At 41.7% G+C, this 25,633-nt stretch overlaps 1 protein-coding gene across 3 annotated transcripts in view; it reads right to left on the bottom strand.

Moving 5' to 3' along the window:
* Positions 1–25,633, bottom strand: part of LOC122667547 (small RNA degrading nuclease 5-like) — a 40,477-nt gene that overhangs the window by 2,418 nt on the left and 12,426 nt on the right. Inside the window, exons 8-11 of one of the 3 annotated variants that reach the window (XM_043863857.1) lie at positions 13,962–14,021; positions 9,774–9,829; positions 915–968; positions 491–765 (exon numbers count right to left, since the gene is read on the bottom strand). In XM_043863857.1, coding sequence (XP_043719792.1) covers positions 491–765; positions 915–968; positions 9,774–9,829; positions 13,962–14,021 — 445 coding nt within the window. Of the gene's footprint in view, positions 1–490; positions 766–907; positions 969–9,773; positions 9,830–13,961; positions 14,022–25,633 lie in introns of all 3 variants that reach the window. The other 2 variants (XM_043863859.1, XM_043863858.1) reach the window with 2 other exon arrangements.

The following is a 25,633-nucleotide window of genomic DNA, read 5'->3' as shown; positions in this document are numbered from 1 at the left end:
AAGAAAAGTCTATACACACTTTATATGAAAATATAACTCCAAAAACCGTGGAATGGGAAACAAATGAATTTTCCTTTTCGACACTAATGTACACATTATCTTTGTATCAACTCCTGCCAGGTTGGATTCCCCAAGGAACAGGCATATTGTTGTCTCCTGGGGTCTTGATTTGTCTATTTTACATCCCTCCACCTCTGCATAGGTTGGCTTTTTGTTTTTCTCCCCCCCCCTCTTTTCTGTATGTCCCTTTCCCTTTGCTTCCTGCCCCCTCCTGGGGTTTTGTAATAAATATTTATTCACCAAAAAAAAAAACTCCTGACAGGTTGATACCATCTAACTACGTGTACAGTGGTATTCTTAATTTGGATTTTAAGGCAACAAGTAGTCCTCGTATATGTCCATGCATCAGACCTATTGCTGGAACTGATTAAAATAACATTTTAAAAACAACTTCTTGCATAACATGATGTAAATGCGTCTGACAACTTACCATGTCTAATCTTCAACAGTGCTAATTCCATTGCTGCTCTTGCATCTTCAATACTGTCATGCCCATTTCCTGATGCTTGTATCTCCCTAGAAAGAAATCTTTGGGCAAGCACTCTTAAAGCAGTCTTGTAGCGTACACCACGAGGGTTTTTATACAATATCGCAGTATCAATCACCAAATCATGGGAGATCTTTAAGGCTAATAGGTCATTCTCCAAAGAGTGCCCAATTAGGATGGTCTCCATGTAAACAAGCTTTAGAAACTCTTCCTGAATAGAAATAACTAAACATTAAATCATCAATAAATTGATGCCAAATACATTGGATATGAAAGAAACGAAGATTACTCATGCAAAAATCCTTTTTTGTGACTTAAGCATGCAATGAACAATAGAGGAACAAAAACCAACTACTGCACCTGAATATCTTTAAGAGTTGTAGTCACCCCACTCAGCATCTCACTTGTGATTCCACTATACCTGCAGAATGCAGTGTAAAAATACTTAAAACATAGAAAACTATAATTTCATTTGAATCATGAGAATTTCTCTTGTTGTTGGAATCCTATTGGCTCTATATGAACTCTCTTGCAAGGATAGATCCTACATACAGAGTGCTTGATTTAAGAAAGCATAAGGTCCTCTGGATGGGGACCTATGTACAAGAATCTACATTTTGGAAATTTAGGGCTTTTTAAAAAGAAAAATAAATAAGATTTGCTCTAGGCAGAAGAATCAAGTTGTAAAGGTTTTGAGCCCTTTTCACACATACCTAAATAAAGAATATAGATCACTATGTTGGTAAATTATGAGGGAGTTGCACCACCAACCAGGGTCTGAAACCTGTCATCAACTGTTTCCTAACCACTTGCCCATCCACCCCCCCAGTGGGCACAACCAACAGCAAAGAGAGAAAAATACATAAATGAAAATAAAAATGGAGAAGTCAATGGAGAAACTGGATCAGATGGTCAGGTACATATGGAGATCAGGGGCTAAAAAACCAAAGATCTTGATTCAATGAGGAGCTACATATCTAGAAAAGGTCCAATAATCAAGAAATCAGAAACTGAGAAACAGGATATAGAACCACTACTCAAGATATGATTAGGTGAGTCTTAACTTTTTTTTTATTAGTAGTCAAAAAAACTCCATGAAACAAGTAATTATATGGAATCACTCCACCCAGAAAAACATGCCATCACAATGCAAAAAAAAACAGAAAGCACAACAATTAAACCTTTATTCAATAATTACTTATATCAACAGCATAGCTTCCACCCATATTTATGACTTAATTATTAAGTGTAGAACTTGTAAACGATTTTTGTTACTAGGGCACTACCTACAAAATACTCTTTAACCTAAAAAAATAACTGAAAAACAAACGGCACCTCCTGCCAGTAATCTGGTCATAATCTGATAATAGTCCCAAATGACATAATTTGCAACATACTTGGCTTGCTAGATGCGGATGAGTAAACTTTCTGGCTCCATAATCAAGTCCAAAGGTGGCTTTTAACACCTAGAAATGCTAACCAAAGACCAAAGGTGGCTTGTAATTTATTTATTTTTTTTAAATGCAGAGATGCTTTGCTTTCTTTTATTTTTATTTTTTTTAGGGAGGGAGGGGGAGGGAGGGAGGGGGGAGGGGGTTTACCTTGACCTACGTAGATAAGATACCAAAGATGGGGTGGGAGCCTCAAAACACTTTTTCTATGATGTGTTTGGCCATTTAAAAGTTTTAACCAAATCCCCATTGAACTGACAGCATCTAAACTCCCCCATGTGTCAATGTTGTGACCATCTTGCCTCAATCTGCACAGCAAACAACCTCCAGATATTTATTTTGCTAACAGGCTCGAGTTCATCGCAAGCATGATCGCCAGGGAGATTTCCACTTGTAGTCGTTGGTATGCTATCTTTACACAAAATCCATCCGAAAATGTGAAGACAGAGCATGAAGAGTTTCTTTCAACAGCAGAATCTTCCATGGCTACGGTGCTGCTCCCATAATACAATTTGAGGCCGTTTGAAAATTCATAGAAACCTGAAGGACCGTGTAGCCTTGCTGCACAGCCTCTTGAATACCACAAATCACCTCAAGGATTTGATGGATTAATATAGTTTCTCTATGCACACCTGTAGTCGTAACGGGCTAACCGTCCATTCTTCTCAAGACACCCAAAGCCAGCCTTTCTATTCGATAGAGATCCATCGGGATGAAAACTAACAAAGGGGGTTGAGTCCATCAAACCCACTTCGAGACCCTAGCTTGCCAATGAACAGAAACATCCTCATTGTTGGGGAATCACCCATTTTGTTGAGAGATTAGAATTAGGAGTGAATGCTTGGATGATTAATGATCACCCCAAGCTCTTTATTTATATTATTGAAAATAGAGGACAGAATTACAAGTAAGCAATGTGGGACTAAAACCCACATAATAGAAACATGAATAAAACAGTAAAAAATCCAGAATACCCCCCACGGTATTCTGGCCCATATAATCCAACATATTTCATGACTAACTCTTGAACTAAAGTTGGAAATGATGCAGGCAAAAATCATAGACCATATTTTGTCCCTGTTCTATGGATGAATTTGCAAGTGATCCCATATGAGGCCACCTACTGCAAGACCTAATGCCCACAATAGAAAAGAAAAGTGAAAGAAAGATTTCACTGATCATCACTCTTCTAATGTATTAGACTATTAGTGCAAGGGCATCAAGGTCTCCAAGCCCCTATATCATCACACCTTTTAATATAGTCTGTGGGGCAATTCTGGTAATTCATGCTCATATTGGTATATCAGTCTAGTGGAGGGCCTTATATCCACTTTGAAATAATTAGGAGAGAAACTTCATGATTTTGATAAACTCCACTCCACTCAACTCAACTAAGTGTTTGCCCAACTAAATGGGTTGGCAACAGACATCCTGTTCTCCATCAACCCTGTTTAAAGCCATGTTTTTGTGTTCAACCCATAGCCATTCATATTTTTTCTCATTGCTTCTCCCAAGTAATTTTCAGCCTATTCTTGGTCTTTTAATTTGTTTTATTTGCATCAGATCACTCCTTACGGGTGCACTTAAAGGCCTCCATAGTAAACGTCCATACCACATCAAAAATCTCTCCTTCAACTTATCTTCTACCAGAGCCACTCCGAGATCTTATCAAATATTTTCATAAAACTTAATGGTTTTGATGAGGTTGATTTTAGTGTTAATGAAGGAATTTCATTTCTATTAGTCTATCTGTGTTAATTTGAAATTTGTTTTCTACATAAACCACACTGTACTGACATCTTGATATGTAGGGAATAGAACTGAGCTTCTTTGAGAAGTGCTGCTACTCTCTTATTGTTCTTGGAGTTTTAGATATCCTTAAATGGATACCAGTCAACCTTTTTTAATCTGAAATATTAGATGACTACCAATCAATATTAAAAGCCTTGAAATTTGGTGATGACAAGAATGATTGATGGTCACTCTGCAGAATCATTCAGAGCCAAAAATACTTCCAAACTTTGAATCCTTCGTCATAGAGGAAGAAGAAGGTTCAGGTACCCATTTGATGGCCTCCTCCAGTCCTGCCCCTGCTTCCCACTCTCCTTCCCCTGCTTCTACTCTGCATCCCCCTGTTTCCCAGCCTCTTTCTTGGAGTTCCATCCTTGGTGCAGGTTCCTCTCCCAGCTCAGATGGACTTCCCCTGCACTTTGTTCCTTCTGCTTCAACTGGCCCTTCGAAGGTGGTCTGCTGCCCTCCTGATCTGCTCTTGAATGAAGCAACACTTTGGGAAGATTGCCTTGTGGGCAATTTTCTGGGTCCTCGACCTCCTTTTCCTATTGTCAAGCTTTCCCTCTCTAAGCAATGGCGTCCCCATGGTACTCTGGATACCTTTATGCTTGACAATGGGTTTTTTATCTTCAAATTCTCCTCCTCTCTTGACAAAGCTCGAGCCTTGGAAGGTGGCCCTTGGCTGGTGGGTAAAAAGCCAATCTTCTTGCGTCAGTGGACTCGCCAATTACAACTCAGGCGCTTGGACCTTTCCTCCATCCCTCTGTGGATCACTTTGCCAGGACTGCCCCTTCACTTACGGTGTCTGCGATGGTCTCGATCGATCGGCTCGCATTGGGAAAACCTTTGTTCTCGATGTGCGCTCGCGAGAAGGATCGTTTAGCTTTTGCGAGAATTTGTGTTGAAGTTTCCGCTGCGGACTCTCTCCCTTCGTTCATCATCCAACGAAGGCGAGAACTATTCCTTCAACCAGGAAATACACTACGATTGGCTCCCACCTCATTGCCTGGTTTGCAAAACTTTCGGCCACGGCTCCCAGCATTGCACTCCTGTTGCCCAGCCCTTGGTTGCTGAAACCTCTGATCTTCGAGTCAATTCTTTTCCTTCGGGGGGAGTTGGACCTGCTTTATCTGTTGATATTCCCCTAGAGAGGCCTGCGAGTTTGGCCACTGCTAGAGCTGAGTCGTTGAATCTTCTCAATAGGGATGTTCGTTCCGCCTCTTGAGGCCGTTCAAGATCCAGATTCCGGCAACTGAACCATCATTGGAAGAAAAAGAAACCGCCGGAAAGCACCACGGAACTGTCTCAGTCGCTACCGCAGGCCTGGTCAGACGGACACAATCATTTTAGCCTCCTGGCTTCGTCTGAAGACTCTGACCCTATCTCGTGTCCCGAGAAGCTACAGTTTGAGGTTCTCCCCCGGAGCAGATCTCGCATGACAGAAGATCCTGCTGCCGAGACTTCTATTCTAGGTTCTGGCTTAGAAAATGGTGCTGCTCTTGCTTGAAGCCTTAAATGCACTCCTCAGGATGTGCGGCTTCTCCCGACCTCACGGTTCTTGCGAGTTGTCTCTACCGATAACGGAGAAGACCCTTCTCTTCCCCTTCTTTATTGAACCGAGACAACTTCTTTTGCTATCTTGAATCATGTGGGCCCCTCCTCGGTTGACCCCCTCCTCCATGCCAGCCACACCTTGGGCCTTTCCCCGATCCTTGCCCTACCTTTCCGAACCGGGTTCCTTTCTTCCTCTGGCCCGTTGTCCCATCCCACTTTCTCTCCCTTCTCTTTTATGCTCGTGCCGCTCCATCCCAACCCCTTCTTTCTCTCGGGCGGTGTCTAACTCTCTGCCTTTGGAGTCTTTGACCGACCAGGGCTTCCGATGAAAACTTCGTCTTCTACACCCGCTTCTCTTTCTTCCCTGCTTTACCTCGTCGGCCTCCCTCCCTCGCTCACTCCTTCTCGCTCCCTCCGCCTCTCGGCTCTTATCGCGGCATCATAGTGAAACCGGATCTCGGCAGTGTTGACCAGGCTCCTAGAGCCTTAGTTGCCTTCGGCCTTTGTCCAAATGATTCACTGCTTGTCTGGAATACTCGCGGTCTCAACTCTCCCGCGAAGCAAGCTGCCGTTTGTATGCGTATTAGAGATTCTCGCTCGTGCTTTTGCTACCTCCTGGAAACCCATATTAAGGAGCCCAACTCTTCCAAAATGCTTGCCTCCATAGCTCCAGGTTGGTCTTTGATTTCCAACTACATCCATCACCCCAATGGCCGAATCGCTCTGTGGGACCCCAAAAATCTCCATCTCCTCTCGACTTCCTCCTCTCAATTCCTGCATACCAAATTCTCTGATTCCTTAGGCCACTTCTCCTTTTTCTTCTCTATGGTCTATGCTGAAAACTGCCCAACTCTCAGGTCTTCTCTTTGGGCTGATCTTAGAACCTTTGTAAGCCAAGTTGGGTCCCAGCCTTGGGGCCTTGGGGCCTGGAGGAGATTTCAACATTATTCGTTTCACCTTGAAAAACAGGGGGAGACCATCTGTGACCAGTGTTCTATGAATGACTTTAACGATTGCATTGAGGATATAGTTGTTAATGACCTCGATGGACGGTTTCCCCTTACTTGGAGCAATAAAAGGGCTGGAAACTGATCGCATTACTGCAAATTAGACGAGTTCTTGTTAATGAAGGGTGGCTAAACTCCTTCCCTTCCTCTCATGCCTCTTTTGAAAACCCAGGCATCTCCGATCACTCTCCCATTTCTCTCGCAATTCAACCCTTCACTTCTTTTGGCCCCAAGCCCTTCAAATTTTTGACATGTGGTCCTCTCACCCAACCTTCCTCCCGGTTGTGCTTGAAGCTTGCAAAGCCTTCTCCTTCTTCCACCCCTCTCATTGCCTTCTCCAAGAAACTCAAAAATGTCAAGGCTGCTCATGGAACCTAAACATCTTTGGCAACATCACCATCCAAGTTAAAGATTGCAAAGATAGACTTGCTTCCATTCAATCTAGGCTGCGATCGACTTGCTCATGATTCCCTTGCTTTGGAAGAAAAAGAGGTCTCTATTCAACTTTCCACCTTACTAGCCAGGAGAAGAAAGTTTCCTCAAGCAAAATCAAGAATCAAATGGCTGGATTTGGGGGATTCCAACTCAGCTTACTTCCATAGGTTGGTGAAAGCTAGAGTTAATTCTAACTCTATTGTTCAGCTCACTCGGCAGGATGGCACTGTTGCTAACACGCTTAAGGATATTAAGGACATGGCGATTCAAAGACTTCAAAGGAATTTTCTCTAGGCCTCATGAGATGTGTCTGTCCCTATCCAATTGCTCAACAAGTTTGTTCCTTCTGAACTCTTGGATTCCCTAAGTACTATTCCAAAAGAAGATGAAATTGTGAAAGCTATTCATTCCCTCAAGGCCAATGGAGCTCCTAGGCCGGATGGTTTTAGTATGGGATTCTTTTTAGTTGCTTGGGATATCATCAAAGCTGACCTTATAGCTGCCATAGAGAGCTTCTTCCTTAATCCCAATCAAGTCAAGGGTATTAATCACACCTTCCTCTGCCTTATCCCCAAAAAGGAAGGTGTAATTGCTATGAATGACTTCAGGCCCATTGCTCTCTGCAATCTTCTATACAAATTCATAGCTAAAATTCTTGCTATAAGGCTCGAAGTGTGGTGGACATCTTGGTGAGTGATAACCAAACAGCCTTCATCCCCGCGGAACATCTCTCGATAACATTCTTCTTTGTAATGATATTGTCAAAGGCTTTGATAGGAAGAATCACTCTCCTTCGTTACTCCTGAAGATCGACATCCACAAAGCTTTTGATTCTCTTAGATGGGACTACATTGGTCAAGTGTTGACTCAGATGGGGTTTCCTGTTCCCTTTGTTCACTGGATTAGCTCTTGCATCTCTTCCCCAAAGTTCTCAGTCTTAGTTAATAGCAGTCCGGCAGGGTACTTTGGAGCTGATGTGGGGATTCGGCAAGGATGCCCTCTTTCCCCTACTTATTTACTATTGCCATGGAAATCCTCTCCAGGCAGATCCAACTTTGCACCGACCAGCAGCTCATCTCTCCTATGCCCAAGTGTAAAGGGCTCAAGCTCACCCACCTGGCCTTTGCAAACGACTTGATGATATTCTCCAAGGCTTCGCTTGCCTCCTTAGAGACTATTTTACTTTGTCTCCAAGAATTCAAAGAGCTCTCGGTTTTGCGCCAACCCATCCAAGTCCCTCATCTTCTTTGTTGAGTTATTGAGGTGACAAACAACTTTCCTAGCCATCTCTGGTTTCACCTGAAGGTCGGTTGCTGTCCAAATACTTGGGGATTCCTTTGATCACTGCTAGACTTTCTGCTCATCACTGCACCCCTTTGTTGGACATGATCCGTAAGAGACTTCAGCTATGGAAAAGCAAGCTTCTTTCGTATGCTGGCAGGCTAACCCTCATTAGATCAGTTCTGGAAGCCTCGTATATCTACTGGTCGGGTATCTATGGACTCCCTCAATCTACTATCAAGGCCATGGAAGCTCTTATGGCTTCATTCCTTTGGAAGGGCTCTGACTCCTCCAGGTTTCTTCATCCCTTGAGTTGGGCTGCAGTGTGCCTTCCCAAGAAGGAAGGAGGTCTAGGCATTCGGCGTATCAAAGAAGTGAACTCAGCTGGTATCTTCAAGCTCCTCTGGAAGATAGCCTCAAAAAAGAAGAGCATTTGGGTTGATTGGATCTACTCGGGCCGCCTTTGCCATGATTCCATTTGGACTGCCTCTGTGGGTTCCGATGCTTCTGGGTTTGGAAGAAAATCATTGCGGTGTCATTTGGCTCTTGAGTCATTCGCTCTACCATTGGTGATGGTCGGTCTACCTACCTACGGCTTGACAACCGGCACCCTATGGGAATTCGCTTCATCGGGTTACCCTCGGATCCATCTACTCCTCGAGGCTTACATAGGCTTTCATTGGTTCTTTGATATTTTAGACCACAATGGTGGGCTCCCCATCTCTAGTCCTATCCTCACTCCTATCCGGAATGACCTCCATCCGGTCACTAAAAGGGTTGCCTCGAGAGGTGATTGTGTCAATTGGAACTCCAACGACTCTTGCTCCTTCTCTTCCAAGGCTGCTTGGAATTTTATTCGCTGAAAGGCCCCTTGTCCCTTGCACAGCTCCTTTGGTTCAAGCATCACATTCCTAGGCATTGCTTACGGCTGGAGAGTTTTCAACAATTGTCTCCCTACTCAAGCCTTTCTTCGCAGCCGCGGATCTCGCTTCCTCGTGCTTGCTGCCTCTGCTGGAACAATGATGAAGACCTGAACCATCTATTCTTTGATTGTCCTAGTGCAATATGGAAGGGTGTTCTCCTTAAATGCTGGCTGTCCAGAAGGCGTATTCTTCCCTTCGCTAGAGAATGGATTTAGGATTGATATGACTTTCGATGGCTCCTCTACTTGTGACACGGTCGGAAGATGGCTTTCATGTACTCCTAACCATATTTGGATGGAGCGTAATTTGAGAAAATGGACTTCCATCTCTCGGCCTTTCCAAAAGATTTGGGATTCCATTTCTTTTGAAATTAAAGCAAAACTATCCTTACTCCCTCCCTCTACTTGTAAAGACACCTGTAGGAACAGGACCATTGTTCAGTCCTGGGGTCTCTCAAATGTCTCCTTGGTTGCTCTGGCTAATGCTTAGGCTGGCTGGTTGGGCTCTTCCTCTTTAGGGCCTTTTGTAATTTCTTCTCTTTTTCTTTTGGTATTGAAATTCTTATTCACCCAAAAAAAAATATTAAAAGCCTTTTCTTTCAGAATAGACTACATTCCATAGGGAAAACCTTATGTCATATCAAACCTGCAACTTAACAACATAACAAGTGCAAAAGCAGGAGCACTAAACCTAAGTCGCACATTCTTAAAGATTTTCAAGAAAGCAAAAGAAATTTTTCTTCAAGAAAGTAGCTAGTCAGAATTTTGAAAGAAAAAAAATGTACCTAGTATTGTAGTCAAGAATAGCATTGGAAGGTTTAACCAATTTGTCTAACATAACCTGAGGAAAAACTGGGAGAAGATTAGTTTCATAGAAGAATATAACAAATAGCATGAAGTTGCAATGATATTATACAACTCTGCCCAAAAAAGTTGAATCCTTAAAATTTATGCATCCAAAATCAAATAAATAAATGCAGCTGAATAACATAATCAAAGTAGGGAGCTAAGTATCAACTCATAAGAAAAAAAATATTACACATATTTGGGACTTTTCTTTCCTTTTTTGAGATTAAGAAAACTACAAGATGCATGACGATGGTAGAATGATTAATGATAGATCCAGATATGCATGTTTGCTTGTCTAAAAGCATGCAAGGTTTTGTTAAATCTTTTTCAGAGATGTCCCTCGGCCCCTTTCCAACCATCGGCCATAGAGGCACCTAAAACCAATGGAGGAAATTCTCCACAAAGGTCAATCTCTTTCATGGTCTAGAATTCTAGATTCCAAGAGACAAAGGCACATTCCCTCAACAATGATGATCCTTTTAGAGTGGCTTCAGGCCTTGGGAAAAGCTTGGCACTTTTATCTTTGGTGGTATTTTCTATTCATTCTCTTTCACCATCCATGCCTGTACACATACTCCCTCATCCCTCGAAGACTTCTGTTTCAGAAATATACCGCAAGGGTATGGTTGTCAAATCCCCTGCGATATACTCCTACTAGGATTAGTTGGTGATGTCCCTATCGTGATATGCTTATGTTTCTTTTTCCTTGTCTTAGTCTTGTATAGTGTATACTCCTACTAGGAGTCTATTTGGCTTGCTATTATAAATAAAGGATGATAGTCGATTTGGTATCATACATGCAAATCTCTCCGCTGTTTTGAGAGTCCTTTTCAGGGTTTTTCGTTGTGGTGTGCAGCCACCAATTTGCTGCAATTTTTACCATGGAGATCTAGTTATATCAATGGAAAACTAATGTCTTCTATTTGCTATGCTATCTACATGAACAACCCTACCTATTTCTGGATTTCCATTGAGCAGATCATCTACAGGAAGAATTTATATCAACTCAATGGCTGGCGGCATCCTATTTTCCTTTTTTTCTGGCAGAATTAAACTATGTCTCTATGTGCATCAGGCCATCGGATCATCTTGAAAATTTAGGACTTTATTGGCCTCTTTGGTGAATAAACTCAATAACGGTTTGAGACTCATCAGAACCTCTGATTTTGTCTAAGAGAATTTCTCCCAAGTCACCTGCGGTACTCTGTTTTTGGGGGGTTTTCTGACTACATCAATTTCTGAAATTAAATTGAATCTGACCATCAGATTCGTATGATCTTTTGGGGCACTGTTGCCCCCTTCTGGTAGGTCATCCAACCTTGATCTGGTGTCCATCAGGCACCAGGATCTGCTGCTATTTGAAATCTCATTTTTTCTGGGTTTGTCATAATTCAGTTATGAATTTTGTGCACAATGGTTCTTGCGTTCTCATCCGATTAGTGTTGAAGTGTGGGGTTTGTGTTCCCTACTACTTTACTACATATATCCAGGCCTTTATCTGAGTTTAAGTTGCATACATCTGATTGTTTGAGGGATCAATATTTGCTGGCCAGAATTTGTCTCGACTGCTCTTTGTGTTGTTCTTGTTGGGGGAAAGTGTACAGTACTTCCCCTGATGATTGGATCTTGGCTTGTGGATGACAATATGATTGCCTGCTTGTCTGGTGGATGTAATGTGTATTGAATAGAGTGATATTTGTTGCTGTTAATTATTGGAGATTATTTGCTCAGATTTGTTTAAATCTGACTTATCTCGGATCTTATTCGCGGCTGCTCTTGATTATGGGATTAATGTCATACTGTCATCTGCTTTTTTTTTTATTTGTTCGTGCCATCTGCTCGTGTCCTCAGCAACCATTTTGTCTCATGAAGATGGTTATTTATGGTTTTCAGAAACAACATTCTTTTTTCCGGTTCCCAACAAGGCAGCAACTTGACGCTGCTACTTGGTCCCCAGCAACTTGATGCTGCTTTTTGGTCTCCAGCAACCTTATGCTGCTATTTGATCTCCAACAACCTTATGCTGCTACTTGGTCCCCAACAACCTTATGCTGCTACTATACCCCTACGGTATATGTAGTTATGTACACAACCTAACAACTTCTTCTAAAGTTTTTTATATCATATTTTGTTCATTCATGACACTATTAATTGCCTTAAAAGTTTAATTATTTATACCTTATTTATACCTATATTACCCATGACATAGTAAAGCAATAAAGGAGAAGAGACATAAGACATTAATGGAAGAAGAAGGGATAGTGCATTAAAGAGGGAGAATTATGGACAGCAAATTTGGAAGATTCGTAGAAAACATTGAAGTAATTAATGTAATATCAAATCTTCCTTAAAAAGTGAGACTTGTCAAACTTCAGAGTCTTTGTAGGGAATTTGGGAATATTGTGACCAGATTACTAGCCAGAACCAAATGCTTGATGTGTATGAAATTTCAAAAGCATACCAACTGATACAGCACCATGGTCATAGCTTAGGTTTTATTTCAGCTTACTTGTAAACTTAAATTGAACCAGTTCAAACCATGGTTCAATTTAAGTGATTTAATTAAGTGTCTTTTGCTTTAAGTTATTAGGGGTAGATAGGTCTTTTAACCCTTTTAAAATTTTAAGTTGTTTTAATTAGGTTCATCCCTCCATGATTTAGTGAGGTAGTGTTTTGTTTGGATTAGGATTTGGCCTATGGCCTTCTATTATTAATATTGAAATCGTGGGAGGGTCCCCCACAAGTTTTATGAATTAAAAAATCGTTTGCTGCCATTGTTGCTGCTGCTGCTCTTTGTGAGTGTTTGCCTTGTGGTTCTATCATGGAAGAAAGGGTAGGTGGATCTCCTACGACTCCTTACGCCGTGACGGCTGGGAGGATCCCTGAATCTGAAGGTAGTTCTATCCTTCTCTACTGTCCAAGCTTGCTGCTAGTGGATTCTACTGTAAGTTTGAGACCCAATTCTGTTCCTAACCCTCTACTTCCCCCCCCCCCCCCAATCGATTCCCCTTTGTTTTTTGTTTGAATTTCATAAACCCTACTCACCCTTAACCCTGTCCAGTATTAACCCCTCATCAGAATCTCCTCAAAATTCAACCACAGCCCCCTTAGGCCTCCCCCTCCACTCGATATTCATCTCAGTCCCATCCAACCACTCAAACCCTAATTTACATTGTCTCTGTAAAACCCCGAAAACCCCAAATTCCTGTGTAGACCTAACCAGCCATCAGAATTGCACCATATTACAGCCGAACATCCCTCTCATTGCCCTTAGCACTTGACCTTAGCTCCTTGCCCTAATTCCAAGTTTAAACCCTAATTTCAACCTAAATTATAAAATCCAAAACCCAAAACCCTAACCTTAATTTCTGAAATTTTTAAATTTTGTTCAAACCTTGTTCAAACCTACACTATTAGCTTCTCCTAGACCTGCCTATTAAAACCATATATAACCCCATTCTCATAAACTTAACCCTACAAATTGACCTAAAATCCTAGTTCTGTCCATTCGAACCAGCAGCCCCTTTTAGATCCTGTTGCTTGGCCTCTAGAAGGATTCTTCTTCTATCTAGAGGTACATTACCAACACACAGCAAGATGAGCAAACTGAAGGTTGGTAAAAAAGCTACATCAAAATCACATACATAGTACATAAAGGCATGCTAAGATTTCCTTCTAAGAAAATGTTGATGCAGCAAGGATGAGCAAATCATGGGTTGGTAAAAATGTTATTTGAATGTATTTCAGCTTGCCAACATAGAAAGCAGTGTTCTACCCACAAAAAAATGAAAAAAAAAATAGTATATGGATTTCTTTGCAATAGACATCATTTTACCAAGGATGATGAGAATGTGAACTCCCAACCATCAACCAATTGCAGACACTGTTTCCTATTACTGGCAAATACAGGTGAAATCAAAGGACCCTTCATATTACATACACTATTGTTGGCATAAGGAAGAACTTCAAACTATTCAGCTCTTTTAGAACCTTTCATTAAAAAAATGTTATTGTGGAATCAGTTTCAAGAATCAAATGCGAGAAGAATGCGAGAAGAATAAGCTGAAACAAATTATGGAATCCTTCTGAAAGCAGGAATCAATTGTAAAGTAGATAGTCTGTACCTGTCCATCAACATCTACTAGCGTCAGCCTTGTGAGTTCAAACCCATTGATTGTGACACACTGACATGAAAAAAAGATTCCGACACACAGCAATTAATTATTTTGCCAGAAAGAGATTACATTCCCAAAATTTCTTGCTCAAAGGATGATCATTTAAAACAAAGATGTAACCTATTTCCAGATTAAAAACAAGGATTAAGGGATCGGAATCATACTGGTCCAAACCAATCCCAACCTTGATCCATCTGGATCAGCAGGATCCTGGATGATGCTTACATAGAGTTGGCTCAGACTGGCCCCCCACTAATCCTTATATCCTTGATTAAAAACTTCAGAATGATACATAATAATTATTCCATGCTTTTGCAAGGTCTGAAATACTGCCGTCATACAATGTTTTGGTCTTTTAAGGATGCTATAGACATATATGGAAGCAGTATTTAGTGGGTGGAAAATTTTCAAGAAAATTCAAATAGAACTAAAGAATGAAATAAGAACGGGAAAAATCGCAACTTTAGCTTTTTATGAAGTAACAGAAATTTTTTTTAGGGTGAATAAAAATTAATTACCAAAGAGAAACAGGCCCCAAAGGGGAAGCAAGATACAAGAAGGGGAGAAAAAAGAAAAATACAGCACACCCTCAAAGGAGCTAGAGGGGGAGATTCCAAGAAGACACAATATGTCTATTCCTAGGGGAGTCCATAAATCGAAGAGGCATCACAGATAATTTGTTTTTAACATCAAAAGAGATGGAGTCCCAAATCTGATGATGGAAGTCCATCTTCTGAGGTTGTGCTCCATCCAAATATGATAGATGGATGGTGGCGCTAAAAGCAAGTTTACCCACAAGATCACAATCTGAGGAGCCTCCAAAGTCATGTCGACCCAAATCCACTCCCGTTGAAAAGGAAGAATGTGCCTTCTGACAGGCCAACAACGAGCAAGAAGTGAAGTCCAAATCCTAGAGGAGAATGGGCAGCTGAACAAGAGGTGGTCAACATTCTCAATATAGGATGCAAGAAGGGGCCACAAGGATAAGCCCCTGAATGAGGAAAGATTGTGTCGGCAGGCGGTATCTAAGAGCTCTCTCCAAACTGCAAAGCTGTGGCGGGGAATATGACTAGGGAACCAAACCATATTGCACCAAGTGACCACCGATCCTCTCGGTCTGAGAAGATCCCAAACGGAGTTCAAGCTGAACAGGCCCGAAGAGGAAGCAGACCAAGTGACCAGATCGCTTCTGCCGGAAGGTCTCCTAGGGATGCCCGAGAGAGGGAAGACTATAAGTGGCCCAAATGGGGGGGAGGGGGAGAAGGGGAGGGAGGTGCCCAAGAAGCACCTCGAATGATATTTGAGACCATGGCAAGTTTGTGTGAGCCCAATCTATGAACATTTCTGTCATCCACCAAATGAAGAAGGATACCCAAAGGGTGCCAGTAATCTAACCAAAAAGTGTTCTTTTATGCTGCCCAAGGTTACATTCCTTGACTTTATTGTCTCGGCAAAAGGTGTGGAAGCTGATCTGGAGAAGATCAAGACCTGTTTCCTGAAATTGGTAGGAATATTATAAGCTTTTTGATTAGATATTGATCTTTGGTACTGATTTATATTCTGTTTCAGACTTATTTTTAATATGTTTTCAACTTTTGAATTCTATTAGCCTATTCTATTCCCTGTGCTAATTGTTATTCTGTCCAACCGATATTCATCCATCTCCTATTATCGTTTTGAACTATATTACAGGTTCAGAATAGTAATAAGTTAATAACCATTACTTCTCCGTGTTGCTATACTCCACCTCAGTTGAATACCATGTTGATACCTTGTTTTAGTCTCAGTCCTAGGATTACCTAGAATCTGGAATTTTCTTTGAAACAAGATCCTCTAATTTGGGGATTGTTTGATTGTTTCAAATCACTCCTACATTATTGCGTAGAAAAAAATGTTCAGCCCTTGAATCAGAGCTCAGGGTTTAGTGGTACGGCTCTTGCTTATAGCGCGAGGGATCCCAAGTTCAATTCTTGGAATGCTCTGTTCTCGATTTATGCAATATTTGTTACCATAAGAATACCAATAAAAACCTACCCAAATTAAGATATCAAATTAAAAAACAAAAAAGAAATAGAAAAGAAAACAAGTGGTTGAGATATGAATCAAGATTTGGAAATCACAATTACACTATCAAACATATAAACTCCCATAGGGATGATAGACAGATCTGTTGGTTTAATAGTTTGGGGAACTTCTTTAAAGTCTCGCATGAAGCTTTCTTCAGGTAGAAGTCCTCCTCTTCTTTGCTCACACCACTTCAATCCTAAGGGGCACCAATTGAATCTCAATTCTTTGTTTTGGCTTCTTTCCTGGACAGTATATTGACCTCAACATACCTGATTCCTAGATTTATTTTATTTTATTTTTTAATAGTTGACAACTTTGTTAAAACAAGCATGCAGAAATCACAACACTACAGAGTACAGCAGCTTACAACACCTCTAAAACAGAACAAGAAAAATACAAATCACCCTCCAGACATAGCCAAATGTATATAGGATGTCTCAATGATCCCATCTTTTCTAGAGAGTCAGCTATAGGATTACTGGAGCCATCTGTATTCCGAATGCTTGTTATGTGTGCTTTGAATGGTTGTTATGTCTTATAGATTCCCAAAACATCAAAACAAGAAAATACAAATCACACATCCAGGGTCCAGACACAGCCTAATTGTTATCAAAACCAGAATTTGAAGAATGCTTGTATGATCGATTGTGATCAGCCAAGCCCTTTATTTATAACTTTTAAAATTACAATTACATGACAAAAATAACCCTGCCATAGATGACATAGCTAGGCAGTACATAAAAATACTTAAAACATAAAAATAAACACTAGAAAGACCAGAATACCCTGGGGGGTAGGGTATTCTGGTTTACATTATTCAACACTCCCCCTCAAGTTGGAGCAAAGAAGTCGATCATGCCCAACTTGACTAGATTAGGATGAAATAACTTTCCAGGCAGGCCCTTGGTGAAGATATCAGCAAACTAATCATCAGAAGTCACAAAGGGAAAACAGATCTGCCCATCTTCTAATTTCTCCTTGATGAAATGCCTATCCACTTCAACATGCTTGGTACGGTCATGCTGTACTGGGTTGTGTGCTATGCTGATCGCAGCCTTGTTATCACAGTACAACATCATAGGAAGACGAATAGGAATACCCAGATCTTGTAGCAGACCTTTAAGCTAAAGTAACTCACAAATTCCTTGTGCCATAGCTCGAAATTCAGCTTCGGCACTAGAACGAGCAACTACATTTTGCTTCTTGCTACGCCAGGTGACAAGATTTCCACCTACAAAGGAGCAATACCCAGAAATAGACTTGCGATATACAAAACCAGCCCAATCTGCATCGTTGTATGCTTCTATCCGTAGGTGACTATGTGCAGACAAAAGGATGCCTTTTCCAGGAGCTGACTTCAAATAGTGTAGAATGCGAATAACAGCCTCCATATGAGAAGTGTAGGGATCATACATAAACTGACTCACAACACTCACAGCAACAGCAATGTCAGGACGAGTGTGTGAAAGATAAATCAGGTTCCCAACAAGCCTTTGGTACCGGCCTTTATCAACAGACTCACCCTCATTTTCCTTGAGCCGAACAGTGGGATCCATAGGAGTATCTAAAGGATGGCAGCCTAGCAAACCTGTTTCAGCCAACAAGTCTAGGACATACTTTCTTTGGGAGAGAAATATGCCTTTAGAAGATCTGACCACTTCAATCCCAAGAAAGTATCTTAATTTCCCTAGATCCTTAATCTCTAATTCTTGGCCAAGGAAGGTCTTCAACCGTTTGATCTCATCACCATCATTGCCAGTAACCACTATGTCATCAACGTAGACTATAAGAACAGTGAGTTTTTCACCAACCCTCTTGATGAAGAGTGTGTGATCAGCATTACTCTACTTATAGCCCACAGAAATCATGGCCTTGTGGAATCGACCAAACCAAGCTCGAGGTGACTGTTTCAGCCCATACAGTGCACGCTTCAGCCTGCACACTTTTCCTTTATTTCTGTCACAAGAGAACCCTGGTGGAATGTCCATATACACCTCCTCCTCCAGTGCCCCATTTAGGAAGGCATTTTTAACATCTAGCTACTGCAAATCCCAACCAAGGTTGACTGCACATAATAACAACACATGGACGGTATTCAACTTTGCAACAGGTGCAAAGGTCTCCTAGTAATCAATGTCGTATGTCTGAGTGAAACCCTTGGCCACGAGCCGTGCCTTATACCTATCCACAGTGCCATCCACCTTCTGTTTCACCACAAACACCCATTTACAGCCAACGGTTTTTTTCCCAGGTGGAAGAACCACAAGCTCCCATGTGTTATTTTTTTTCAAAGCCTCCATTTCTTCCATCATGGCTGCCTTCCACTTTCCATTTGATAGAGCTTCCTGCCAATTGTTAGGAATACGAACAAAAGAAAGAGAAGAAATAAAAGCACGAAATGATGGGGAAAGGGAGTCATAAGAAACAACATGAGATATGGGATGCTGAGTGCAAGTCCTGACACCTTTGCGAAGAGCAATAGGTAACTCAGGAAAGGGAACATTACCAGGCGGAGAGGCAGGTTCTGGATCCAGGTTCGGCAATTGGATGGGTACGGGAGCAACAGTTGATTGAACCTGCTTATGTTTCCTTGCATAGGTCTTCATGTTACTAGCATCAATCCTCCTCTGAAATTCACTAATGGTCCTCTGGACAGGAGTCTGGGCTGGGGTGGTTTGCTCCCCCTGAATGGAGGTGATCTCCCCCTGTACAGGAACCTCTCCCCCTGACTCAGGGGAAGGACTAGAAGCAGGCTGAACAAATTCAGACTCATTATAAACAGACTGGAGTGGAGGTGGAGAGTCTATAGTCAGCACATCTTCACTAACACTCTCCCCCTGAAGAGGTGGGGACACATAGTAGGAAACACTCTCATGAAACACGACATCCATGCTGACAAAAGTCCGGCGGGATGGAGGGTGATAGCACTTGTACCCCTTCTGTGTAGCAGAGTACCCTAAGAAAACGCACCGGAGACTACGTGGATCAAGTTTTCCCGGGGACCTTGTATCCCTGGCATAGCAAACGCAGCTAAAAACCTTAGGGGGAACAATAAAGGAGGAAGAGCTAAGTAATAGCTCAACAGGGGGTTTAAAGTTAAGGACCCGACTGGGCAGCCTATTAATTAAATAGGCTGCAGTAAGGACAACATCCCCTAAATAAACGAAAGGGACATTATGAGCAAACAGAAAGGCATGAGCTACCTCCAAGAGGTGGCGGTTTTTCCTGTCAGCCACACCATTTTGGGCTGGAGTATCAACACAGCTGGTCCGATGGAGGATTCCATGGGCAACCAGGTATTTTTGGAACTGACCTTCCATATACTCTCTCCCATTATCACTCCTCAAAATCTGAATAGTGGCATTAAATTGAGTTTTAACCAGCTGGTGAAAGTGCTGAAAACATGAAAAAACCTCCCCTTTAGTGTGCATAAGGTAGACCCAAGTAAACCTAGAATAGCAGTCAATAAAGGTTACATACCACCGATGACTCGAAAGAGAAACTTTTCTACTAGGACCCCACACATTAGTATGAACAACATGAAATAAAGAAGATGACCTTTTATTAGAAATGGGATAATTAGAACGTGTCTGTTTGGCCAAGACACAAGGCTTACAAAAAAAGTCTTCTTTATTACAAGTATTACTTAATGCTGGAAATAAAGTAGATAAAGTACCTAAAGGTGGATGTCCTAGTCTAGAGCTCCATATGTGTAGTTCAGAAGAGAATGATGCTGGGGAACAAAGCCTAAAAGGTAAAGCCTGGGTAAATGCAGGATTTCCATCAAGCAGGTACAATCCGCCATCAAGGTTCAAAAACTCGGGTCTCGGTGCCAACTCGGACCCTTGAAAAACCGAGTCAAGTCGAGATCTCGCCGAGTTGGTGCACTTTTTTTTGTTTTCAACTCGAAGCCTCATCTCGGTGGTTTTACACCTAGTTTGGGTCTGAAACTTGGTATTCAGCCTATTTTAGGCCATTAAAACACAATGACACTATCAGTTTTTGCAAAAACAAAGTCCAAATAGGAGTTTCAGTTAGTAGGAAAGCAGGACAGACACAGGACAAACACACTTATTTATGCCTAATATCATTTAAGTTTGACCGGTACATAACTCTTTCAATATAAATCAGATTTAAACAATCTTGGACTTGTTGGAAAGATTTGTTTTGAAAGCTTTCCAACAAGTCCAAGATTGTTTAAATCTGATTTATATTGAAAGAGTTATGTACCGGTCAAACTTAATTAAGTGTGCGCGAATGCTGTCAAAATCGTTCTGAATGAAAATAGTTTTTTGGACATCAAAACAAATGAATATTTTACCTCACTTCTAGTTTTTAGCAATGTTTTACCATAATAAGATTTATGGAATTTTTAGATTTGAGAAAAACCCCAACGTTAAAAAATTGAAAATTGCCCCTACCGCCAAAAATCCAGTTTTTGTTCTTGAATTGGGGGGTTGACTTTTTTTCCTTTTGGAATTTGATTTTTTAACTATTTTTATTGGATTCAAATAGGGGGTATTTGCTTATTTATGAATAATATCTTAAGTAAATGAAACATTTACTTAAATGATATTAGGCATAAATAAGTGTCTGTCTTGTCTGTCTTGGTTCCTGGCATAGATAGGTGTCTGTATACCAAAAATTTCCAGCAAGATCTCGAGATCTGGCACTCATATAAAGGACCTAGATGGGCATTTTCCTATGTCAAACCGAGATCCGAGATCTCGGCGAGATATTGACATTTTGAGACTCGTAGGCAGTCTCGACTGGGGATTTCGAAAAACCAAGAAACTCGGCGAGATCTCGCGAGTTCTCAAACTATGTCCGCCATGCACTTTACCCGATCCAATCGTCTTCCCCAAGTTTAGTTCCTGAAAAACACAATGAATAGAAAAGAAAGTCACTTTAAAGTTTAGAGATTTGGTGATACTGCTAATGGAGAGAAGGTTAGTGGTAAACTTGGGAATATGCAACACAGAAGATAATGTAAGGGAAGGGGAACAGCCAATGGATCCTTTCCCAGATATGGAGGAGAGGGACCCATCAGTAATTTTAACTTTGTCCTTACCAGAAGCAGGAAAATATGTGTTAAAAAGACTGGAGGAACTTGTCATGTGATCAGTAGCCCCGGAATCTATAATCCAAGGAGTGGAAACTACTGATGCACAATGACCAGCAAAGGAAATACCTGTACGGGCAAAGAAAGAACCTGAATTGGCAGCAGTATATGTTCAACAGACGTCGGAGAGCTTGAAGTTCTTCCTGGGAGAAACCAATATCAGTAGTGGGAGCTGGAGCTACACTTTCAGTGTGATTGGCTCTGTTTTTAGACTTGGCACGACCACGTTTAGCCTCAAAATCAGCAGGCTTCCCATGTAGTTTCCAACACTGAGCCTTAGTGTGATATGGTTTGTGGCAATGATCACACTTCACAGGCTCTTTAGTTGTAGTAGCAGCAGCAACACTATCAGAAGAAGTATCCGAGGTGGAGCCAGTAGTCTGTAAGGCCGATCTTTCAACTTTAGGAGCAATCATCATAGCAGCCCTCCTTGTCTCTTCACTATGCGCATAAGAAAAGGTTTCCTCTAAAGTGGGGAAAGGAACCCAACCAAGAACCTGCACCCGAATGGGGTCATACTCATCATTGAGGCCAGCCAAAAAGTCGTAGACCCGAAACTAATCTACATAGGTGTGGTAGGCAGTAATGTCAGCATTGGTAGTAGGCTGAAATCGAGCATAGTGATCCAATTGTTGCCACAAACATTTGAGGGCAGCGTAATATTTAGTGACAGTCATCTCCTTCTGAGTAGTTTTTTGAAGTGTCTTCCTGATTTCATAAACCTGAGCCCCACTTCCTGAACGACCATAAGTACCCTTGACAGCAGTCCATATCTGAGTAGCAGTGTCAAGGAGAAGATACTGAATAGAAAGGTCAGTGGTCATGGAGTTCAGAATAAATGACATCACCATTGCATCATTGGCAGCCCAATTAGTACGAGCAGCACCTTCTTCAGTAGGCTGCTTGGTGGTGCCAGTAAGATGGCCAATGAGTCCCCTACCAGCCACTGTCAGGGGTAATGATCTGGCCCAAATTAAATAGTTTGTGCCATCAAGCTTTATGGCAGCAGCATAGGGCAGAAAATCAGTCCTAGTCTGATCTCCTCCAGAAGCAGCCGAAGTAATCTCTGAGTCACCCATATTGCAGCCAAATAGAGATCGATCCTCTAAACTAAAAAATTAGATCTTCAACAAAACTGCAGCAGTTGGGGCTGAAAAACAGGTCGAGTGCAGCAGAATAACCAGGGAAATATCCCTCAAAAAAACTCCTCAAACAGCAGCCCAGAAAGCCAAGATCGATAGGTGTCAGGGTTTTGAAAGTTTTTCAAAACCCTGACAGTTGAGATCGATAAACAGAAAAAAAGGGCTGTAACTTTGAGATCTTCAATCGACGATAATGCAGGTGTGATAGATGTTGTCTGAAGTCCTGCCAGTGATGCTCCAAGGTAAACAATCGATCTTCCAAGGCTATGAGATCGATTTCCAAAAAAAATTAGGAGCAGTTCCAAATCGCAGAGAGAAAAAATACAGCAGCTATTGATCTGTATTTATGGCATTAAAATTGAGGTGTAATGGAGGGCAGCACTTAAACCATAATAAGATCACCTCATTAGTGCTGCCCTTGAAGGATTGAGAGAACCAAAGAAAGAGAAAGAAGAGAGAGAGAAGAAGTCGATGGAGAGGATGGAAGAGAAGAAATCGATGGAGGAGGGAAGGTTTTGAAAACCCTAGATCAGAGAAGAGTGCTCTGATACCATGTTATCAAAACCAGAATTTGAAGAATGCTTGTATGATCGATTGTGATCAGCCAAGCCCTTTATTTATAACTTTTAAAATTACAATTACATGACAAAAATAACCCTGCCATAGCCAACATAGCTAGGCAGTACATAAAAATAAACACTAGAAAGACCAGAATACCCCCCACGGTATTCTGGTTTACATTATTCAACACTAATGTACATAGAACCTTTGAGAACTCCCATCCTTGCTCGATAGTCCACTATAGAACCACTGGAGGCTTTGTATTCTGAATGATGCCTTTTCTATATGAATATAGACTGCAGAAACTGTGCATCGCTTCTCCCTACACTGCTGCTTTGACATTGAAGTTAGAGTGAAGCAGGAGAGCATTTGCAAGAGGAATTATTGGGCTTTGCTAATCTTTATTTTTTCTTTTTGGTGAATAATATTCATTACCAAAAGGAAAAGAAAAAACAGGGAAGCCCTCAGGGGGGCAAAGGAAGAAAAACAATGCTACCTACAAGGAGGAGAGCCCTCAATGGGAGGGGAGGAGAGATTAGAGGGAAGGCCCTAGGAAACAACAATATGCCTGTTCCTTGGGGAGGTAATACAAGAGGAGGGGGGCCTAGGAATTTTGCTTATGACATCAAAGAAGATGGAATCCCAAATCTGACAGAGAGATCTCGAGTTGGAGGACCATCTTCTAGAATAGCACTCCATCCAAATAGAAGAGATGGTTGCACCAAAAGCAAGCTTCCCAATCATATCACAAATAGAGTTTCCAGAGAATGTCATGTGTACCCAGATCCACTCCCTGTTGAAAGGAAGGATTCTTTGTCTCCAAGGCCAGCAGCACTCCAAAACTCCTGCCTAAATTGAGGAGAGGGGCAATCAAAAAAGAGGTGTTCGATATCTTCAGTGGCAGTCCGGCAGAGGCAGCAGATAGGGAGCACAGGAATATGATGGTGGAGAAGGAACGACTGCGTAGGGAGGCAGTTGGAGAGAGCTCGCCATACACAGAAGCTGTGCCGGGGGATGTGACCTTTGAACCAAACAATCTTTCGCCAAGGAGAGGTTGGGGCTCCTGTTCTGATAAGGTCCCATGAAGACTTTGTGATGAACATGTCTGAAGTAGTAGGAGTCCAGCAAACTCTGTCACCAGAACCAGAAGGCCTTCTAGTGAAGGAGGAGAGGCCAAACCATATTGCTGCAAGGAGGGGGGATGAGAGGGGGATCCAGTCATCATGACAAATGATATCCGCAACAAGAGAGTGTTTGTGAAGACCCAATCTGTGAATTTCCCTGGAGGTAACAAGGGGGAGCTCTTGATTTTTATTTTGTACTGTTGTGGAATATAAAAGCCTAATGGTAGAATTACTAATTATCCAAATTTTAGGGAGTTGGAGTCTTATTTCTTTCGGTTTAAGTCATTGAATATGAACAGGACTAGTTGGGAAAGAGTCGTAGCCTTATCATTTAGATGTCTAGAGCCTTAGCAGTTCAATTTCCTACACTTTTAGGTTTATTTACGAGTATGTAAGGGAAAAACATGGATAAGATCTATTCTTGTAACCGTTTGTTTAGTAACTTAAAGAGGCAATTGTTCGGTTTGAATAGGAGTCCTAAAGTGAATCAAATATAGGGCTGTCCTTATGAATTTTGCAGATTTCTTAGGGAATTTTGTTTTGGATATTGAGGTATGACTGTCTACAACCTAAATAGCTGTGGCTGGAAGTTAAACCCTCTTCTTTTGCAGCTAGAAGAACTTTCTTCCCTATTAACTGCAACATCAAGCTTCTTCAATTCCATATCTGCAACCAGGTTCAGATTCTCTATTCTATATTTGACAAACCTGTTCTTTTCCCTCTCTCTTTGTTTCTGGATCCATTAGAGCGGGTTGAATTGGGTTTAACTAACCTTTGCCTGCATCATGGAGAACTGTGTAATGCCTGTTAGCTTTGGACCCATTGTTTGTGGGCATTGGTCCAACGGTAAAGGTTGTTACATTGTGACCAAGTGGTCACGGGTTCAAGTCTGGAAACAGCCTCTTTGTGAAAGCAGGGGTAACCGGGTAAGGCTGCGTACATTATGACCCTCCCCAGACCCCGCAATAGCGGGAGCCTCGTGCACTGGGTAATCTCTTTTTTATAGATAAGAGGAATCAGCAACAGGGGGTAAAAGATCATCTTGCCAGCCACATTGTGGATTATATGGTGGATTCAACACTAGTCTCTACGAGAACTATCCTCTTCCAGCTTATGAAGTAGCTGTAAAGTTGAAGCCATTGGTTTTTTTTTTTCTTGCAACTAGTTTTAAAGAATTCAAGTCTTGGACAATACACCATTGTTACCTGGGGTCCTGGACACTTCATGTAAACCTGAGTCCCAAGCTGACATGACAGGACATGGATATGGGTTTGGGGTATGTGTCTGACGTGCACCCAAAAGCTGGACAGTTGAATATGGCTTTGAAGAAGAACATTCAGTATCCTTATGACGTATTACACCCCTTCCTTGACACACAAATCTGCCTTTTTGACATATTTTAGCTGAATCCCTGTCAACATACCAATTTTTGGGCACATCCCTATATCCTAAGTCTTGGGGGCAAGGTGGTCAGGCTCCTTGTCCTCGTCACATGCCCAAACCTGATACACATAACTGAAGTCCTGAACCCATCCTACATAGGTAGACACTGACTGGGCTACTTACTTTTAATAGATGGTGTTTGGTGTTTGGTGTTTGGTGTTT

This window comes from Telopea speciosissima, chromosome 7 (genome assembly GCF_018873765.1).
Source record: "Telopea speciosissima isolate NSW1024214 ecotype Mountain lineage chromosome 7, Tspe_v1, whole genome shotgun sequence".
NCBI lineage: Eukaryota > Viridiplantae > Streptophyta > Magnoliopsida > Proteales > Proteaceae > Telopea > Telopea speciosissima.
The sequence above is the reverse complement of the archived record's forward strand: the minus strand, read 5'-3'. Positions and strand labels throughout refer to the sequence as shown.